Genomic DNA, 22,523 nt, shown 5'->3' with positions numbered 1-22,523 from the left:
GTGGACATTTCTCTTTCCTGTTTTCATTTACTGACATATCTCACTTTCTTTTCTGATTGCTTTTGGCTATATTGTTCTGGTTTAGTTGCTGACATATGGGTATTTAACACCAGCTCTTGCAAGGTACAACTCCTAATGCTGTTAATGAAATCTGACAACCATCAATGATACATCCACCAGAAAACTATTTCTTTCATATGGTAATAATTGGAAAGTCTTTTTAACTAAGTTAATATCAGTGAAACTTAATTTTTTTTAAATCAGTAAACATTTTCCCATGCAGTTTAAATTGTAAAAATAATTGCATTCAAACTAAACTCCTTAGGCCAGAAGTTCAATCATTCTCTCCTAAATGATCTTCTAAAGCTAGGGGTAGTGACAGTCTTGTAATCTGTGCATGCTTCTGAATTAGGTTTTTAAACTTTTTTCCTCTTACTTACTTTTAGGGAGCTTCCCTTTTGCTGATGTTGAAAAAGTATATTGAACATGATACTTTTCAAGCTGGGATTCAGAATTATTTGCATAATCACAGCTATGGATCTACCAGGAGCGATGATTTATGGGATAGTATGAATAAGGTAACCATCTTGGTTGTTGTTAGTTCTGTGTTTTGCATGATGTATTAGAAATGTGAAAAGCAAAGCAATGTTTTATTTTCTTATAAGCACTAATATAAAGACCATATAATGAGAAGACCTTGTATATCAGTTACTCTGCTCAGGATGACTCTTTCCAAAATTCTGTGTAGAGATGTGCAACACTTTTGCCTAGAAGAAAGCCTCTCATACCAGCTAACCCCTCTGCTCCCATGTTACTTTAAGAAGAATGCATGAGTGCAATGGGGAAGGCATGCACAACCATAACTATCATATTGATACAGTTGTGCAATAGTTCCTCAGCCTACAGACACTTAAGCATATGCATAACTTCACTCACATGACTATCCCACTGATGTCAGTATTGACTAAACTGATGATTATTGTTACCCATGTATTTAAACATCTGTAGCATTTTGGCCCCAGCACAGAGGCAAAATTGAACAGCAGTACCTCCAAGTATGCTTATAGGATTAGACTTGTCAAAATACTCACCATTGACCTAACGCTTCATTTATTTCAGTGGGAACAGTTAGGTCAAAGCTGAGTACTTCTGAAAATTCCAGTTATAAAATCTAGTTTCCTTTTGATCATAAACATCATTATCTTTTGGAGCAAAATATGAAATCCATTTCTTTTCTAGACTCCCACAATAACCTTAAGAATTGGAGTAAAGGAGAAGCGGAGGCACTCTTTAAAGCATTTAAAAGAAAAACCTAAAATAAATGCACTTTTTGGTCATCTCCTATGTGAGGAAAGATAAATTATTTCCCTTGAAGTCCTTTCAGCTTTTATTGGATTTGGGAGACACTAATGATAGAAGCCAGATAAGAACACAGATCACTATTAGCAAGCTAAAAAATTCAGCTATTAATTTTTAAGACCATCACTTTGACTTCAGCGATTTCCTGGGATTCTTTTTTGTGGCAGGGGAGGAAGGAAAGGGGTGTCAATGGCTCTAAATTTATGTTGGCTAGCATGGTGCCTAGATAGTCTAGAGCAGCAAGATACTGTACAGACATGGACACGTCTCCCTGGTCTGCTGGGGGGAAAGCACCCCCCGCGGCGACAGTGGGGGAGGCACCCCACACTAGCTGCGCCCCCCCCTCCCCCCCGTTCGTAACTAGGGATCTGACGTAAGTCGGCTTGATGTAACCCGGGGGCTTCCTGTATCATTATTTTTTTTATTTACCAGTGGTTGGTGAAGTAGGCTTAGTAGATCTCTTGGCAGTGAAAGTATATTTTGCGAAGAAAGTGGAAGGTGGAGGCAGATTGAGCCAGAGAAGATTTGAAAATCTAGGAAAGACTCCACTGAGCATGAGGGAGAGTTTAGTCAAACAGGGAGGGGTTGCGAGGAAGAGAGGTTGGAGAGAATGGTAACTGGGAAGTGCCATTCTAGAGTCAGTCCAAATCTAAAAATAAAGAGCTCATTCATCATTCTTTCTTAAACTTTCCCTAGAAACTTTAACCTATGCTCTTTACAGAGAATTATTTCCCTTAGATAAATAATTCTATTGGATTTTTTATTCAATTATATAGAACTTTCCCCAAAGTGTAAGCTATATAGATCGTTGGAGGCTTAGACCAGTAACTTGAATTTCATCTGAACAGCGAGAGCAGCTGGAGAAGAGAGGTGGAATACCAAGTGATATAGGTGACTCAAATAGTGATACACTTCATTTTCTTTGAGAGCCTGGTCCTGCAAGATGTTCCAGTAGGCTGACCACTGTGCATAACCTCCTACTTACTTTTGCACTAGTTTCAAGATGGCTTTTGTGTGGCCAGCTGAGGAGAGAATGGCAATAAGTAACAACAAAGTCATTATCTTCCTGTTGAAATTCAATGTCTTTCTTTTACAGGTCACAAATGGAACATTAGATGTAAAAAGACTGATGAAAACCTGGATTCTACAGAAAGGATTTCCCTTAGTAACCATTAGAAGAAAAGGAAAGACTCTATTTATCCATCAGGAGAGATTCTTGCGCAGTCCGGAATCAGAAAATTGGACTTCAGATGCAAGGTTATTCTCCTCCAGCCCTCAGAAAATCGCTCTCTTACTTTCATGCAACTGAACTGTAGTCAGAGTGCATATTACTTGCAGTTTGACTCATTCAGAGCTCCAGTAGGCATCTGTAAAAGCAGGTAGTAGTAAAGAAATGAGATGCAGCGGTACACAGAGGTATTTATTTGCTGTTTGCTTCCAGCTCAGTGATTAAACTAAATCTCACTTTTTTCTTAGCATAGAGTTCATAATAAATTAATGAATAATTTTTTTCTCCTTAACCTCTGATGGTAGGACAAGAAACAATGGGCTTAAATTGCATCAAGGGAGTTTTAGGTTGGACATTAGGAAAAACTTGCTAACTTTCAGGGTGGTTAAACACTGGAACAAATTGTCTAGGGAGGTTGTGGAATCTGCCTTTCGAGGCGAACATACGTCAAGGATGATCTAAAATGGTGCTTGCTCCTGCCATGAAGGCAGGTGACTGGACTTGATGACCTCTCAAAATCTCTTCCAGTTCTAGTATTCTATGATTTTATGAAGATAAAAATAGTGAATCTTTCAGATATGTGATGTTTACAAAGGTGTGGGGGGAGGGGGATATAATTTCTTAATGGAATTTCAACAACAAAATAATGTAATATATGTAAGCAGTTTTTAACAAATCAAACAAGCAGCTAAACTGATTGTATTGGATGAGAATTATTACAGTAGTCTAGTCTTCATGTAATAAATTTGAAAAAATATTTTTGTCTTACAGTTATCTGTGGCATATTCCTCTCTCCTACAAAACTAGCAACTGCAGCTCTTTATTCTGTCCTTATTCATATTTATTGGACCAGAAATCAGGTATGTAACTTGAACCCTGTGTATCCAGGTTATACAGTGAAAGCAGGTTACTCCACTTTTGTGGATGATCAGTCATTTGCATGCACCTAAGTAGAGTTTGAAGTTAAGGTCATTAATAGTATGAAATAATTGCAGAGGAGAACATAACCGGGAATGATACCCATAGGGAAACAGAGAACAGTGTAATTTAATGACTTCTATAGGCATGGTTGCTTTAGGCTTTCACTACTACATAAGGATGTAGTTAGGAATCAGTGGTACTATCAAACACAGACACCACAGAGTGCTAAGTGTGCCTGGAGTAATTAGCATACAGGGGTCATGATGTCAAGAGTGTATTAATTTTGTCATGACAATATAAGGAATAAACAGGACCTGGTCATCTTTTCAAGCTGCCAGGTTGGAGAGAGGAGTCTTGAAGAAGTAAAGAGTGGGCTCCAAGCAATGTGTCCTTAAGGGATTCAGCCCTGGGAGACTGATGTAGCCAACATAACTGTGAAGAGGTGTATGCCACCCTTTGTTGTTGGTCTAGTTTGTTTTGACATAACATTTTTTAATGTTCCAGAGTATGGCAGTCTAGCAAATTAATTGAAACTACAGTAAAGAATAAAATTGTCAAACACACAGATAAACATAATTGGTTTGGGAAAAGTCACCATGGTTTCTGTAAAGGGAAAATCATACCTTACTAATCTTGAAGGCTATGTCTACACTACCCCCGTGTCAGGGGTTCACACCCCCAGTGCGCCTCAGTGCCCCCTGACTGTCCTCATATAGCCCCTCGCAGGGTACGTTACAGTCTGTATGGGTTGCTCATCATAGGCATCGGGGTTGTCTCCACTGCCCTGCTTACCTAGGCTGCATCAAGGTCCGCCTCCAACCCAGGGCTTTGCCTCCAGCCCCTAGCCAGGGGAGCCTTGGCTGGCCCTCCTCCAGCTATTGCTGGCCCTCCCCAGCTTGTTTCCCTCCAAGGAGCTCCTGCCTCCTCTGCAGTCAGCTCTCTACTAGCTCTCCCCACAAGCAACCTGGGCTTCTCTATATATACGTGCCAGCTGGGCTCTCACTCGCCCTAATAATTACGGCTGGCTTCTACCAGCCAATCGTGCTGCCCTTGTTGCTTGCCAGCTGGGCTCTCTCTAGCCCCAAATAGCTCCATCTGGCCTCTTTCTTTCTAGCCCCGGCTCCGGGCCTGAGTCCTGGTCTTAAAGGGCCAGTGCAGGGCATGCGCCCTGTCACACCCCTCACACCCCGTTTTGTGCAAAAAATATGCAAATGAGGCAAAGCGTGGAATATCACTTTGCCTCATTTGCATAATTAATGAGGCTCTGTTTTTGTGCAAGAGGCTTTTTCCGTGAAAAGGAGCCATCTACATGCATTTTTGAAGCTCTTCATAATCTGCTTTGGTTTTAACTATCTTGAGCAGTTTGGTGTCATCTGCAAATATTGCCACCTCACTGTTTACCCCTTTCTTCGGATCATTTATAAATAAGTTGAATAGATTAGGTCCCAGGGCAGACCTTTGGGGGGACCCCACTAGTTACCTCTCTCCACTCTGAAAACTTACCATTTATTCTGTCTCTTTGTTTCCTGTTGTTTAATCAGTAATCAATCCATGAAAAGGACCTTCCCTCTTATCTCATGACAACTTACTTTACTTAAGAGCCTTTGGTGAGGGACCTTGTCAAATCTAAGTATACTAGATCCACTGGATCCCACTTGTACACATGCTTGCTGGCCCCCTCAAAGAACACTAGTAGATTAGCGAGGCATGATTTCCCTTTACAGAAACTATGTTGACTTTTCCCCCCAACAAATTCTGTTCTGTGTGTCGGACAGTTTCATTCTTTATTATAGTTTCAAAACCAAGATGTTAACTTGAGTGCATGTCCTTTACTTTGTCGCAGCTATTAGCCAACCAAGTAGTCAGATTGACAGATAATAGCTACTTGTGTAGTATGCCTTTTTTTGTCATATACATTCCCAGGTTACTTCAGGAAATGAGGGAGGGGAACCACATATGTGAGTTGTGTGGAATAGTTTTGCACTGCTTGCCTGTCTGCCTGCCTTCCATTCTATCTGGTAACAGCACATTACCATTATCTTGCAGCTCTGCTAGTCCCCCTCCATCTATTTGCCTTTACATCATGGAACTTTTCAACTAACAGACACACACTATTCAGTATTTTTCTCCAGGTAGCCCTCTGCAATACTGATAAGTCTGGGTTGCTCGTTTTAGCAAGATTTATTTGTGGTCTTTTTCTAAATGTCTCCTCATCTAGAAGGCTTAGATGTATATTCAGGCAGTGTTGGTATGCAGTATTGGTGATGGTGTTGTGTTCGGTACTAAAGTGTGAAAGCCTAGAGGAGCAATAGATCTAATGGGTATTGAAATCAGTATGATGGATACATTAAGAGATCCAAAACTCCCATGTACTGAGCAGCTGTTCTCCGAGGGCATTCCTTCTGCTAATGCGTGCAAGAGGGATTTGGGGATGAGATGGAACTGATGGATCATTTACAACACTGACTGATCCACAACCCACATGTGGGATTGCAGGTGCTGCACATGCATCTATGGGCCTGAGGTCAAGATCATGTGGCCACAACTCTGCGGTGAGAAGTCTGTTTTCTTCTCCACGTATTTTGTGCCTATTTTTTTCTTTAGAACCAGATGCATTTTGCATCGACTATTTGATTAGTCAATAGGGCGCCTCCGCCTTAGGACTCCTCCGCTGACCCCAGGCTCAGTGCAGTGCTGCCACTTTGAAACACCGTGGGGAAGCCAGTGTCAGGTTCCATGTGGCATTTCAAAGCGGCAGTGCCCTTTGGAGCCTGGGGTCCGCAGGGGACTCCCCCGCTGACCCCAGACTCCATGCGGCGTTGCCACTTTTAAACACCGTGTGCAGCTTGGGGTCACCCTAGCTGGTCCCAGGTTGCACACGGCGTTTCAAAGCAGCAGCACCACATGAAGCCCAAGTTCTGGCCCCAGGCTCCTTGAGGCCCTGCCACTTTGAAGTACCCACTCCTCCTCTTCCCCCCCCCCCCCCTTTGCTGCCTCTTTCTGATAGAGGCGGGAGGGGGGGAAGGGAGCGACTAGTCGACTAGCTTGTTGACTATCCGATAAGCATATGCTTATCGGATCATCGACTAGTCCCACACATCCCTATTTCTGTCTCCTGATTTTATTTACGTTCTTAGTTTTAATTCTAGACAAATGATGATGTCCCAGCTATCTTGGTCAGCCCAAATAGAGGGAATAGGAGAAGAGAACAATTCAGAGTTAAGGGGCCTTCCTGCAAACCACCATGCTGCTCCTTTTCATGACCAGGGAGCTTCCAGCTCCAATATTATCTCTAGCTGTAGCTGGGAAGAGAAGTGGCCTCCTGAATTTATTTGGGTTGTGTGGGTTGAACTGAGTAGAGTTTATCCCACTGAAGAAAAAGGTGTCACTTGTATGGTTCACAGCTTTGAAATTGCCAAGACAGTGAATGAAACGCAACAGTTTGATTAGACTCATGCTTGCCAAATTGGCAATACTAGATATGACCCAACCCTCAAACATTCAACAGCAGACTGACCTACCCAGTTACATATGATCTTTTGGGGAAGCTGGGCCCAAACACTTATACTTTAAACACTTATAATTAGAAAATAGGATTTAAAAATCTTTCTCTCCCCATTAGCTACCATTGAACTTCAGGAGGAGGTGAAGTGGGTGAAGTTCAATGTGGACATGGATGGTTATTATATCGTGCACTATGCTGAAGATGGCTGGGAAACTCTTATTGACCAGTTGAAAAGAGATCCCACTGCTCTGAGTGCCAAAGACCGAGCCCACCTGATCAACAGTATCTTCACCCTTGTGGGGTAATTCTTGTCCTGGGAGGAAATATGGCTTTTTAAAATGTTAAGTTATTGCAAGACACATGATTATACTTAAGAGCATGGCGGGAGGGGAAGAATGCTTTGAAGATAATTTTTTTGTAAGTTCAGTATTTGATATCATTGGATTATTGTTATTAATTATTATTATGTATTGATACATCATTAAATGAATGGAGATCAACATCTAGTCTTTTATCATTGATATTTCAGTATCAATGATAAAACATTAGATGTTGATCTCCATTCATTTAATGTCGTCATTCATCCCTTTCTTTTGTAAAGGACACTTACTAATTCTGTCAGAGTGGAGGACAACATGTTCATTATGTCTGAGAGAAATGCCTTGTGATTTTTGTTCTTTTAAAATTCAAGTATCAGCTACACTTGTGAGAAATAAACTAGTTGCTTCTGACAAACTTTTTAACAGCTTGCTTTCATTATATACCCCTTTGTTGGAACCATGACTGGAATGAGGTGGAGAATTCTGGGTGGCCTTTCTGTGACAGCTGCTTCCTTACTCTGAATAATTTCACTTTCTTTCTTTCACTTATCACCATGCTGCCTTTTATTTTAATTCTTCCCCTTAATGGAAGGTCTGATTGCTGTCATCATTGTATTAAAAGAACAATAACACTTCATATATTTTTACTTCCATTTGCTTCCAGCTCATGATATTTTTTCTTTCTTTTTAAAAATGTAATCCAGGGTATTATAGTTTCACCAAGGTAGATGCTATTCTTAAGCTTTCTGTTTAGCCAGAAAGTCTGTTTGAGTCCATTTTAATTTTTTTTGTGTTCTTTGGTCTCTTTAGAGTAGGCAAGGTGTCTCTGTTGAAGGCCTTTAATCTGCTTGATTACATTGTGAAAGAGAATGAAGCTGCGCCAATCACTCAAGCTCTGTTCCAACTGAGTGTCATCTATGGCCTCATAGAAAAAAGAGGAATGCAAGATCTTGCTGCAAGAGTAGTGGTAGGTCTTCCTCTTTTTCTCTACATGGGTGTTTGAAATGTTTTCCTATGACACTGATTCACAGATGCATTCTCTGGTCAAACTCTGATGGACAAACATTCAGGAATCTCATTGGCTTGCCTTATATTTGTAAGGTTCCTTTGTCAGTCTGTCTTCAGTAATAAAGGTTAGCAGTTACTTTGAGGCAGGTCTGTTTTTCTTGTTCTGTGTCTAGCACCTAGCATTGTGTGTGTGTGTGTGTGTGTGTGTGTGTGTGTGTGTGGGAGGGGGGAGGAACAACGTAGGCTGGTCCATGATTGGGTCCTTTAGGTGCTACTGCAATTGATATTTAATAATAAACTTTAAAATCCAGGTCCTTGTATGCTACAGAAATGGGGAGAAAACACCAAATTTTGCTATTTCAAAAGTTCTTGATGATGGCTAGTGTGTCTAGAATATGACAGTTTCATCCGGCTCCTCTAAACATAATTTCTAACACAAATATTAGCATATCAGCCATTAGCAACATTCTTTTTTCTCATGCTGGCTCTTTAAATTGGTAAACAAAGTGATTGCATGATATGCAGCATAAACTTGTAAACCAATAGAAGACCCTTCAATGGCTTTAACTGCCTTTTAGATAGCACTTGATTGAGTATCATGTCATGCCAAATCCCTGTACATCTCTTCCATTACACAATCATTACTGCTAGTTGTTTATGGGCAGGGCTCAACAAATAATACAATCTACTCGCCTGTGGTGAGTAGATTGTAACCCGGAAGAGCCGGATTCGGGCGATGTGCGCATGCACAGATCGCTGGACAGCGTGGCTGGCGAGCAGAGCTCACCGCGGTTCAGCAAGCCCTGTTCATGGGTATGTCTACACAGCAAATAACAGCCATTATTTCAAAATAACTTATTTTGAATTTGGTAAACCTCATTCCACAAGGAATAACGCCAAATTCGAAATAGCTATTGAAATAAGTGCTGTGTAGACACTTACTTTGAAATAGGGGGCCTCCAGACTTCCCAGGGTGCCCTGGTGACCACTTCAGCCTCAACCAAGAACACTCCTCTCCCTCCCCGGAGCCCTTAAAGGGGTTGACTCTGGCCACAGTGCCTGTGCCAACTCCAAGCCTGCCAGCCCAGAGCCAGCAGTCACTGCCCCTGACCCAGTGGCCCCAAAACATGAGCCAGCAAGCCACTGGCAACCAGCCCTCCACCTCTCCCCAGGAGCAGTCTGCATGTTCCAGAAGCCTGCCAGAGCCCGGAGAAGGCGGACGCCTTCCTGGTCCAGGGTGGAGATCGTGGACCTTATTCAGGTTTGGGGGGGATGCCCCCAATGTCCATGATCTCTGCACTAGATGGAGGAACGCAGCCGTCTAAGGCAGGATAGCTGCCAGCCTGGCCACCAAAGGCCAACCCAGGAGCAGGTCTGCATGAAAATCAAGTTGGTCCGTCGAGACCCTCAACCCTGAGTCCTGAGCTTCCCCTTCCCTGTTCTTCCCTTTGCTTCCCCCTTCCAGCTCCCTCCTCCCAGGTTTCCCCCTCCCCTCTCCCACCCTCTCTTCCTTTCCCCAGTCTCACCAGAATTTCATTCCTCTTGCCCCTTCCCCCAGTTTTGTTGAATAAAGAGAGTTTGTGTTCATGAAAATGCATGTATTTTATTTTATATCAGGAAGGGGGTTAGGGAGGGGTAAGTGGAAGGATGTGAGGGAGGAATGAGGCACAAGCCCCCAGTGGGGCAGACCAGGGAGGCTGTTAGTGCTCCTCAGAGTGGAAGCTGTCCTTCAGGGCCTCCTGGATACTGACAGCCCCCCGCTGGACCTCTCGGATGGCAGCCTACAGAAAGTGCAGCCAGGCTCACAGCAACGTGTCCACAAGAAGCACCAGAGTGCCCAGGGGCAGCTCTGGCTCCATGTTGCAGAGTGCTGTGGTGTCCCTAGTGAGGGCAACCAGAGCATGCGGAGACAAAATGCTTTGCTGTCCCTCATCGAGGTAGGCAAGCAAGCAGGGAGACCTGAGAACTGGCTTTCCGGGGGGGGGGGGGGGGGTCCCTTTAAGCACAGGCCTCAGATAGCCTCAGGCAGCAGCCACACAAAGTAACTCCTGACCTGATGCCCTGCCGGACCTGGTTCTGGCCTTAAATGCAATTCAGCATCCACTCAGTGTGGATGCGCTATTTCAAAATAGCAAAAAGCTATTTCAAAATGCATTTTGTGAGTAGATGCGTTATTTCGAAATAAGCTATTTCAAAATAGCTATTTTGAAATAAGATATTTTGAAATAACGTTGTAGTGTAGACATATACCCCATCTTGCTTATGGATTGCTGTCTGAGCAATGTAACATGTCTTGGTATCACTCACGATCTTTCATCTAGGGCAGAGTTGAAAAGCTACTTGGAAGCAAAATTGATCAACAGACTTGGACTGATAATGGGACCTTATCTGAACGAGAGTTGCGGTCCACTGTGCTTGCCTTTGCCTGTTCCTATCATTTGGGAAAATGTAACACCACTGCCACTAAGCTGTTTGAGGACTGGAAGGCTTCCAATGGCACAAAGAGGTAAAGCACAAACTAGACTGAGCACATTTATATATTTCTATCACTTTTCCACCATGGTTTTGAAGAAAGATCCTAATTAGTTTTGGCCATTGAGACTGTGCTTTATTCAGCAGTTTTTACTGCATTTCCTCCAATTGTATCATGGCATAAGACTCCTGAGAAATTAAAATTTTGTTGCATCATAGCATGTCTGAGCCTTTTGCATGATTAACTATGATTCCATGTATTCTGCAACTCAGCCTTCTCCTGTTGCCTAGAATCTGAGCAATGGCCCTCGGGTCCTATAAAACTACTATAGTTGAACCTCTAGTCCAGCACCCTCAAGACCTGGCTGGTGCTAAACCAGAGAATTTGTTGGACCCCAGGAGGTCAATATTGTCAAGCAACACTTCCACTGCTTACTGGGCTCTGAGAAGACATTTACGAGTAAATTAGAGCTAAATAACAGCACATAACACCGAGAGCCAGGAGTGGTGGCTGTAAACAAGCTTTATGTAACGGAGGGAAACTTGGCCACACCCATGCAAAGTCAGCATCCAGCAAAGTACAACCATGCCGGACTGTGCATGTTATCAGACCAGAGGGTGCTGGACTAGAGAATTTGAACCTGTATTACTATCAAATTAAGTGCTTTAGCAAGACACATTGCCTGTTGTTGTTTACCTAAAGCTTTTATGTGGTGTTTTTTTCCATGCTGTCTCAAAGGCTGTTCTTGTTTCGTTTTTTGTTCTTTTTTGTTTTTTTATATAGTCTTCCTACTGATGTTATGAAGACTGTATTCACAACAGGAGCAAAAAGTAACGATGGGTGGGAGTTCCTTCTAAGCATGTACACATCTTCAGTTTCTGAAGCCGAGAAGTACAAAATGCTTGAGGCTCTAGCCAGCACGGAAGATGTTAGAAAACTGATCTGGTATGAAAATGCCAAAAGACTAGATGGTGGTGTATTTTTGTTGGTTCCAGAATATGAGAGAATGGTGCAGGGGAGAGGGAAGAGGAATATTTATTGGACCAATTTCTGTTGGGGAAACAAGCTTTTAAGTCATACAGAGCTCTGCTTACAGCCACGTTCAGCTCAAAAGCTTGTCCCTTTTCTCAACAGAAATTGGTCCAATAAAAGTTTTTTTACCTCCCTGACCTTGTCTCAATATATTATGTAATGCAGAAACTTCCCCCTTGATATTTCAGTCCAGCGTGGGTATTTTTTTTTAACACTGAGTACAAACATTGGCTAGTACTGGTAAGACTTTAGTAGGCTTCTGAACAAGAAGCGATGGTCTCAAATTGCACTGGGGGAGGTCTAGATTGAATATTGGGGGTGGGGGGAACTGTTTCACTAAGGCTACATCTAGACTGCTCAGTAAAATTGAAAAAAGATATTCAATTAGCAATATGCAAATTGCGTATCTTTTTTTTATTTAATTTTGAAATTAAAGTGCTCTTTCAAGCCATCCCATATTCCTCCTAGAACGAGGTTTACAGGGATGGCAAAAGAGCACATCTGCTATTTTGAGTATTTTTTCGAAATAGCATACGTGTTCCTTGGACACATGGCGTTGCTATTTTGGGATACTTCTAGTATCCCAACATAGCAATGCAGTCTAGACATGGCCTAAGAGCGATGAAGCACTTGAATGGGTTGCTTAGGGAGGTGGTAGAATCTCCATTCCTAGAGGTTTTAAAGACCATGCTTGCCCAAGTCCTGGCTGGGATGATTTAGGTGGAGTTGGCTCAACTTTAAGTTAGGAAGTTGGACTAGATGACCTCTTGAGGTCTCTTCCAACTCTAATTATCTGAGATTTTACTTTTACAAACAGAATAATAGAAGCAAACACACACATCAGAAACAGGATTCCATATGTTCAAACACAAAGATCTTTATACTCCTTTCACTTACGATGGTGGAAATTAATAGAAACTTCATAGAAGTCAGTGCAGTTACTAGGGGTGCAAGTGAGTAGTAGACAAACTGATAAGCCTTGCCTTATGGGTTAGTCAAGTTGACTACTTGCATGCCTCTGCCCTCTTGCTGCCTCTGTATCAAAGGCGGGGGGAGGGGGGCGGCAGGCGGGAAGCACGAACCAGTTTGGGGGGAGCTGGCTTAAAAGCCAGTTCCCCCCAGCACCGGGTCCACAGTGCCACCTGCTCCCCCATGCTTCTGCCTCCAGCAGCAGCCCCTATCTGCAGCTAGCCCAGGCAGCCACTGCCTAGCTCCTACTGCCTTTTAAATTGCTGAGCCACAGCAGGGTTTGGTCCTGGATCTGGCATAAGTCAGGACTGAGCCAGGCTGCCTTCCCCTATCAAGAAGTTGATAACATTTTTATCAATTACTTGATTGGTAAATTAACCTTATTTTAACATTCCTAGCAATTACACTGCTTAGAATGTACAGTGAAAGGAGAATAAAGCTTGAAAGTTTTGCACTCTTGGAAGAATGGTGTGGAGTTGCTTTAGATCAGAAGTACTGTGATGGCTTCAAAGTACAGGCTTATTTCAGAACACGGAACCAAGAGTTCAGATAGCATTTGTTTGTGGATAAAAGCTTGAACATGTTTTATGCAGGATGTAATAGGTACCTTATCCCAAAACCTAGAGCTACTGTATAGTCCCTGACTACTTCAGAGGTCTATCATCAGACCTCTGAAGGTACATCAGACACTATGTAAAGTTTCTGTGATTGTTGTGCTGTGGGATTAGAGTAGTTTCTTATCTGATTACCAGTGAATTTTATTTCTCCTTATGACCATGCAAAAGTCACTGAGCCACTGGCATTTTGATGGGAATTAAATGGATGCTGAAGCTATTCAGTACTTTGTGGGATTGGGGCCCATGTAAGGCATTTGGAAACCAAAATTAATGAAATTTGCAGTACTGACTCTGATAGTTGAGTAAATCTGGTTTCTTACCTGAAATGGTATCTGTAAGTAGCTTCTGACCAACCATATACTCTATTCTAATTGGCTAAAGTAACCTATGAAAGCCATGGCAGTCTAGATGTGAAATGTTTGTATAACTGTTTTGAGTTGACTAGATCCATTTTGTTACTTAGGTTAATGCAGACAAGCCTGGAAGGAGACTTCATCAGGTCACAGGAACTTTCACATATCATAGCAACTGTTAGCCAAAGTCTACCTGGCCACTTGTTAGCCTGGGACTTTGTCAAAGAAAACTGGGAAAATCTTATACAGAAGTAAGTTTGTTCTTTAATTATTAGCATAATATGTTAGGTGCTGCATTTTCTGTGCATTATTATTTTTCTGTAAGGGGGACGGGGAATAACATTGAATACAATTTTCAGAAGTTCAAGTTCCTCATCTCAAAATATGACTTAGGTAGCTAATTCCCATTGTGTGAGGTTTTGTTTTGTGTGTTGTGTTTGTTTTTCTTTGTGGTGTTTTTTTTGTTTTTTTGTTTTTTTAACAAGGAGACTTAGGCTCCCACATCAGTTACCCTGGCTAAGAAAATATTATCATGCCTTTAATAAAAGGTATTCTGACAAGGTTATGAAACTGTTAATGGAGCATATGTTGTTCCTTCAGTCCACAGTGAATAAATAATATCTTGTGTCCACAGTGGTCACAGCATGCTTTGAAACAGATTAAAAATGTGTTCTTTGAGCCTGCATCATTTCTTTTTGGAGACACTGAAACTGTGTGTGTGTGTGGGGGGGGGGGGGGGAGAGGAGGAAAAATGCACTTTTCTGGAAGCATCACAGCTTGTTGCAAGTGTTACGTCTTTAAGCTGTTTTTCCCTACAAAACATTGTTATTCTTTGACAGAATAACTCAATATGATCATCAGTATAAAAAAATCATGTTTGAAAATTACTTAATGGGTTTTTAAGAAAACGTTATGCTTTGTTGCATAAAGCTTTTTTTAAAAAAAGCATATGAAGGGAACTAGCTTCATAAACTGATTATCTCAAATTTTCTTCCTTTATGTTTTTCTTCCATGTTTCAGGTTCCACGTGGGGTCATACACTATCCAGAATATTGTTACTGTGTCAACCTCTCAGTTCTCAACAGAGGCCCATCTAGTTGAGGTTGGTGGTATGAAGTAATATTTCCTAAGTATTGGCTTTCACCGAGAAAATTCTTTTAATTTGCTATTGGTGCAATACCTTTCTTGTGCATAGTGCATCTCACCATCGATTTCAAGATTCTTTTCAATAGTGTGTAACTGTTACTATCCCTATCCTATACAAAGGGAAAATAGTTGCAGAGAAGTGACTTGCCTAAGATTAGGTGGAAAATCTGTGGCAGTGCTGAGAATATAATCCAGCAGTCTTGCAGAGTGCTCCAGTGGGCAGAGTACAAAAAAGTCTATCATCCATGTTAGAGAAGATTACTTGTCTCCGATTGTATGAACTTAGCAGGCTGCATTTGATCTTGTGGCTTCTTTTTTTCTGATTCCAGATCGGCTGACACTAGTCAGGTCTGTAGTATGATAGAGCAGCCTAAAAGTCATTGCATTTTTCTTTGGCTGTCAGCTGCCTTTAGAGGTCATTCTAGCAGTAGCAGATCAGCCAGCTTCAGAGGTGCTACCTCTGTCTTCCCCCTTTCCTTTAGCCACATCTTCTACTCCACAGGCTTTGAAGAGTAGAAATCAGCACAGAAGCCACTTCAGCTTCTAAAGTAAACTGTCAACTTCTGGGGGAAACAGTTAAAGGTCAAAATCGTTAAAGATGCCCAGGCAAAAACATGCCTGCGTGGTGTGTGCAAATCTGGTGTATACTGAATTTATTTTCATGTGCTTTAGTATTTACGTACTTCGTTGTGTCAAGTACCCTAGTGATAAGTGGATTTTCAAAGAATTCAAGATAGAATCACTTTAGGCAATCACATTGGTCGCAACAGAAGACTTCTCCAGAAAGCTATTTTTTCTGAGTGCTGTAAGACCATGAGCAGTGTGTGGCTGCAGTATTTTGGGAGCCTGGCCCGATTGCCAGAAGCTTCCTCCAAGGCCCCACTTTTGCTCAGCCAGCGCCCCACCCCCACCCCTTGAGTCCCTGCTCACATGGAGGACCCTCACCCACCACTTGCTGAGTCCTCCCACTCCCTTGAGTCCCCGTCTGCTTGGTCACTGTTGCATGTCGAAGAGGAACAATATGGCAGGCAGCAGGGATGGTGCAGGGACAGGAAGATGTGGAGCACAGGCTAGGCAGAAAGGTAGGAGGAGGATTTGAGGTGGAGTGCAGATGGGGCCACCGTAGCCCCAGCATCCAGGTACTCCGAGAGTGGGCTGTCAGCTGCGCCACAGGGGGAGGCTTAGCCCCCACTGGCCTATTATACCCACTGCTTGTGTGTACACTTACAGCTTGATTGTGCTTTGAGTGAAATTCCACCCAAGGTACAGAATTTCTTGTTGAAATTTACTGAAGCTACCCAGGCTATTGCTAAGTTCCCAGGAACTGTAATTGCTTTTCTTTTTTTCAGCAACCTTCTCTTGTGTGATTTGCCAACTATTTGAATGTGGATGATTACTGCTTTGTGCTGGAGTCGGCGGGGGTGGGGAGAAGGTCAGGCAGGTGGCTCACTTTTAACTTGGAAGCTGCCTAAGTTTCTCAGCCTGAAATGCACATTTTCCTCACTCTGCAGGTTAAGACTTTCTTTGAGTCCAAATCGGAGAAGAGTTCTGAACTTCGTTGCGTCAGAGAGGCTATTGAAACAATTCAGCTGAATATTAAGTGGATGATGACAAACTTGAAGATGCTGCAGCAATGGCTGTAGAGAACACAATGTCACAGTGTGCGTGCTAGCCATTAAGAGAGCTTGTGAACTGTTGCTTTTGCAAAAGCCAGGGTGAAACCGGGCATCGCTGCAACTTTGTTTGCACTATTAGGGGTTATAGTTAGCTCAGGGCACATCTCACCTAAGTTTGTTTTTCTTTTGGTCATTTGTGGGCCAGATGTAGATACTTATTTATTCTGGAACTGTTCGTCTATAGACCAATCAGATGCATAAATAACTAATACGTACAGTACTTTTATATTTGAAAACCTGTCCTATCCTCCTCAACCCTGGGTAGAAATTCAAAAAGAGAGCAACAAAGGAAGAACTGCCATGAGATGCTTTTTCTTTGCAAAGCGCTAGCTAATCCGTGATCTTTATGCAAAACCTTTGGATTTAGCTTTTGATTATCAGTTTTTTCTAAGCATTATAAAAACAGAAGATGTTGTTATAATATGCATTTTGTCCAATAAGTGGCCAGGCGCTACTGATATTCTATGAAAAAACAAAGCCAAATATAAAATATTAATGTTTTAGGAGGGAAGGGATTTTCAAAAGCACCTCAGTGACTTGGGAACACATGTCCCTCTGAGTCAATGGGGAGTATGTTCCTAACCAGTTAGGCACTTCTAAAGGTTACACTTTCATTTTCTAGACTGTGTTAATATTAATTTGTTGATGTCTGAGCAACAGCCCTCTTTCCTGCTCCCCTCTCTCCATGCTATAGGAAGCTGTTTCAGGCTAGTTTCGGTGGTGAACTGACTACTGATCCTTTTCACCACTCCACCTTGTGAAGGGCCTGCATTGGTACATGTGTGTCAGATGTTTTGTTTGGGTCAGTCTTTATATTCTTCACTTAACTTTTCAGTGTCACTAGTTAGATTTGCATACATTGCTTATTCTGTAATGCTTACTTGTTGTAACAGTGTGGAACTTTGGATAAGGGGACAAAGTCTAAAACTTGTTCTAGAAACAAGTGGCCTAAATTCAGGCTTGGCAGACTAAAGGGCAAGATAGCCACTGTACAATGTGCCTTTTTTTGTTTCTAATGCTGTTCACAATAAAGGCCCTTTTTGAGGCCTGGTGTAAACAGAGTTGTACGTCTTTAACTAAAGAGATGGTTTTTATACCTGTTTAGTTAAAGCGGTAGAGAGAGAGAGATTGTGTAGAAATTTTTATGCCTGTTTTAAAGCTGGCTAATCTCATGTTAGTTTGTGTCGTCAAAATTTTCACTTACAGACAAATTGATATAACAAGTTTCAAACTAGTGTTTGGATTTTTTTTAAAGTTGCATCAGTTAATGGCATGGCTTTAAATTGAACCAGTGCAAATTTTGTTTGGAGGTAAGCTCTGAGATAAATTATTTCTCCAAAAGATGGGAAGACTATTTTCAGTCATCATCAGCTTTTGACTTTGAATATCACAATTTTAATATAGTCTCTGTTTAAAAAAACCCTGACTCTTTCACCTGCAAATTGTGGCAGTAGTATTCCAGAGATGTAGGTTGGTGATTGAAAACTGGCCACTAAAAATTATAGTATGTGTTGGCTTTTCATTAGTAGGTATGTACTAAACCATATAAACTTGTGCAGTTTCATTTCCATGTTTTGTGCTTCTCTGACAAAAGTTTGAGGAAGTATTTTCCTAAAAATTCGACAATAGTCATTTTTTAAAAAGGACTTCTGCAGTTCTAACCTTGAAAAAGAATGGTGGTACTCCTGGGTATAGAAACAGCCCATGGAAATGAATGCATTTTGCATGCACTGAAAGTGGATTTATATTCCTCATCCGTAATTTAACTAGATGGAATCTTAATTCATTGTGCTCTGTGATCACTTGTGCTAACTGCTCTGTGCAGTGTTGTTCCTCACCCCCCTGCCCAGTTACTGTTAGTTACATCCTTGAATATTCTTCTTTGTGTGCTTGTACACCCTGGTTCTCTTCCTTTTCCATTTTCCTGTTCTAATTTTCCCCCTTGACAGAAGCAAAGATGATGAATGTAATATGTAAAGTGGCAATTAATCCCCTCATTCCCAACTCTGGAATTTTTAAAATGTTCTACCATTGAGCTTAAATGTATTACTGGCAATATAGTCTGTACTAGGATATATCATGCACTTCCATTTTTAGAGTAAAAAATACAGTAAAAACTGAAAAAAAGGAGTTTGGAAAATCATGGCTTTAAAAGTCCAAAACCAAAAAACATCAATGCAAGGAATTTCATTTTGCTCCTCAATGCACTGAGGTTTTTCATCTTTTTTGCTACCTAAACATCACTTTTGTGAATATGTTCGATATCACCTCTCCTTCTCTGGAGTGTGTTCTGTGGACAATAACTGAAATCACTGAGAAGCTTTTCCTTGACTTAAGAGTTGGATCAGGCTCTCATACTGAGAATCACCAAGAATCCTTCTCTCTTCCAGAGCTCAGTGGGATTTGAGGAGAATTGTCACTGCTAAGTATCAAGACATTGCATGTTTTATGTTAAATGAGTAGATCTTGCCTGTTTTTTTTAATCTTCCAGTCAGTGGTGTAGACAGAAGAGTAGGCAAGAATGGGGAGCAAGGGGAAGCAGGACAGAAGGGATGGGGGTAAGCCCTGGCTGCACACCCCAGCCAGAGCGCCGGGTCAGTACAGGGTAATCCCCGGAAGGGTGGGTTTAGAGCAAAGTGGGTGGGCCACGGGCCACTCAGGCCCATCTGTGGCTATACCGCTACTTCCGTAAAAAAAACCACACACTGTAGCAAAAAAATCTCTCGTTAAGATTCCGTAATACTTTACAGGCAAACGTTATGGAACAACATGCTGTATAGGACTTGGATATTGTCTTTATTTTGTTTCTAAAAGAAAGGAAAGTCCCACTGAAAAGCTACTAGACAAACACCAGCACATTGAGGCCACCTCGCTCTCTGTGAGATCAGTTTTGTTGAACATATATTTTAGTTGGAGTCTCTCTGTTTAGGTCCAGTGAAATTCCCTAGCTTGTCCTCTTGAAAGCTTTTGTGTTATTGTAGTGTTGGTACTTTGAGGTCATCTCATTATAAATAATATTTAACTGTGACATCTAAAAACCTAATTTTAAGGAAACCATGGATTACGTATAGCTATGTATTGTCTGGGTTTTTTTCTCCCTAACATTTCATATATAAAATTAACCTAACAGGGAAAAATTATGATAATTAATGAGATTTTTAACTTTACCCCTGGAAAACAGCCTTTGCATGCTATGTAGCTTTGATTTTTATTAAAATTGCAAATTTGTTTAATTCTAAAACTTGTATTTATCATTCATGAGATTTTGGCTTCTTAAATTTATTCCGTTTGAAAAGAATCAGGCTATGATGAGAGAAGGAGCTTGAAATGGATCATATGTGACTGTTTATATCTGATTGTAGCAACAGTCTGTGTGCCTTATGGATTATATTACAGTAATATACAAAATCATATGCTAGCTGGAGCTTGCAAAAAGGATGGACTCCCTTTTATTCCAGTGGGTCAGTAAAACTCCAGTTTCAAATCTGGCATATTTTTATTCTTTAAGCAAGAGATGTTAATGCTATTTATGTTCTATTAGAGGTCGACGATACTTTTGTTTCCCACTCCTCAAATGCTTTGAGTTGTGTGGCAATTTGTAGTAGCCCATAGGCTTTTATTTTTATATGTATTAACCCCTACCATATTGTTTTATTTGCATTCCCAGTCTTGTCCCCATTCACACTAACAAAGTAGTTCTGAGAGATGCTGTAACTCAAATTCTCAGTCACCTATTTCAAGCCTTAGTGTGCTCTCTTGTCTGTATCCCTCTGCCGCTGTCCTTCAGAGCTAATTTCTGCAAGCACATTCTCATCCTCCAAATAGTCACCTGTCTGCTGATGGGAAAGTTGAAAACACCAGTATCTAGAATAGCCTTCCTATGGCATGAATTATAGAGCTGTTTTCATTCAGTCCATACTAATGTATGTGGAATTGGAGATATTACTGCACATTCAATTTGGAAAGTAATGTGGGTTCCTGTGTTCATTGAAAGTATGTTTCATAGAGAATTGTACTTCAAAACTTACACAATCTAATCTCTTCCAATATCTCACTTTACAAGCAAGGTTGCATATGCTTCTGTAAGCAATAATACCAGTCTAGTAGGGACTTCATCACGACTGAATTGAATTGACTCTACATTTTAGTTTATAAAATCCTGTTTTCATAAAATGCTTTCACCTTTTCTAGAATATTATTGTATTGCCAATCTGAATAGCTCTCTTTAGCTCTAGGAATGATATTAATTGGTTAATTTTGTACCTGGCAGGGCTGAAGGGATGGATTTTGCCATAGAAATATTTACCTTTTTCTTGCTCACAACATCTTGCAACATTTTGAGGCATTTTCTCTTTGGCATGCAAGTCTGACCCTTGAAGTGAATCCTGCTTTATGAGTACATATCTTTCACCTGTTCTGTATTAGATGAACATTCCTTTCCCACAGATCGACTCCCTTCTTCCTCCTCCCTGCCCCATTGCTGGAAGATGTTATCTTTCTTTGCACTCTGAAATTTAAAACAATGCTGCTTCATTAACCATACATTTTTGTATGAATTTCATGCATCCGGAATTGTATGTTGGCTTTCTTTGTGTATTTCTGAATCAGGTTTCATGTAGTTAATTTACCCCCATCACACAGTAAATGTTCTCTCACATTTTGGCTCTATTGTATAGAAGAAAAAAATGCACAAGTAAACTTACTTTTACATTATTTATTTGATTTTTTTTAAAGATACTACTAAATGTTATAAGATTTAGTTCAGTTTTTTTGAATTTTTAAATGAAGCATGGATTCTCATGATTTTTGGAAAGGTTTTAAAAGGATGTAACTTACCACGTTAAACTCTCAGGTCATATTGATAAAGAATTTAAACTTCTAGTTTTCCTGTTGTTTAAATCTGCTGCTGTAGTAGAAATACAATTTTATATATGATGACTTAATTTTCATTAGTGTGAGAGGAAGTCATCTTTTTGAGTTGATCATAGTGACATTTAGCAAATTACAGTAAAATATTTATTAAAGGGTTGAAACTTGAAAGGATTTAAATACGTTCAAATTTGGATTGCATTATTAAAGATTAATAATATTTTCTAGTCAATGAATTAGAGAATGGAGTATTCTGAGAGCAAACTGCTTCAAACCACAGCTAAACTTGCAATCAGATTAGTCCTGTTTTCCAGTCTTCATAAAGTTAAGTAGCCCTGAAGAATGATACTTTCAAATTATTTTGGAAAAGTTAGATATTGTAAGGACTTGCAGGGATAACATTTGAATATTTCTAAAATAGTTAGGAGAGAAGTACAATGCATTACATGTGTGAGATTGGGTGATGAAATTCCAGATTGTACAATATTTGCCTTTAGATAGAGGATTTTTGAAAAGAGTGTGTATATAATGTACACACATAAGCAGATCTGTTTTGTTTCACTTGTAAGGGGGGGGGGAACTTATTTTCAGATACATTTGTTTGCATATAATGGGCACTGACAAAAAGGCATGTATAATGCAAACACTGTTGCTTTTGTGAGAAGAAAATAAAGTATTTAAATACAAATTGCTCTCATTCTTTTTAATACTGGTAACTCTTTAGTGTGTGGTTATTTTTAATTGTTTTCATGGCCTTTTAAAGCTGGAAGACAACATTGGAACATTTAGTCTTACTCCTTACCAGCCATTAAATTTTAACCATTACCCCAGTGTTGATACCTTTGGTAAATCACAAGTTATCTTCCAGAAAAAGCATCCAATTTTGATTCTCCATCTCTGGCATTTCCACTCACTTCTCTTGGTAGTTTTTTCCAGTGGTTAATCTCCTTCTCTTTGGAAAAAATTATGCCTGATTTTCTAATTTGAATGTATCTGGCTTCAGCTTCCAGACATTGTTTCTTGTTTTGCCTGTTTCTTCTAGATTCA

At 40.7% G+C, this 22,523-nt stretch overlaps 1 protein-coding gene across 1 annotated transcript in view; it reads left to right on the top strand.

Annotated features, from left to right (window-relative positions):
- Positions 1-22,164, top strand: part of LNPEP (leucyl and cystinyl aminopeptidase) — a 90,068-nt gene extending 67,904 nt beyond the window's left edge. The window contains exons 9-18 of the mRNA XM_075932096.1: positions 447-578; positions 2,456-2,616; positions 3,359-3,447; positions 7,131-7,314; positions 8,144-8,300; positions 10,663-10,847; positions 11,598-11,759; positions 13,896-14,036; positions 14,806-14,887; positions 16,443-22,164. Of these exons, the coding sequence (XP_075788211.1) occupies positions 447-578; positions 2,456-2,616; positions 3,359-3,447; positions 7,131-7,314; positions 8,144-8,300; positions 10,663-10,847; positions 11,598-11,759; positions 13,896-14,036; positions 14,806-14,887; positions 16,443-16,574 (1,425 nt within the window). The 3' untranslated portion in view covers positions 16,575-22,164. The remainder of the gene's footprint in view (positions 1-446; positions 579-2,455; positions 2,617-3,358; positions 3,448-7,130; positions 7,315-8,143; positions 8,301-10,662; positions 10,848-11,597; positions 11,760-13,895; positions 14,037-14,805; positions 14,888-16,442) is intronic.
- Positions 22,165-22,523: the final 359 nt, after the last annotated feature.

This window comes from Pelodiscus sinensis, chromosome 6, assembly GCF_049634645.1.
Source record: "Pelodiscus sinensis isolate JC-2024 chromosome 6, ASM4963464v1, whole genome shotgun sequence".
Lineage (NCBI taxonomy): Eukaryota > Metazoa > Chordata > Testudines > Trionychidae > Pelodiscus > Pelodiscus sinensis.
Note: the sequence above shows the minus strand (reverse complement) of the source record. Positions and strands in the feature narration are given on the sequence as shown.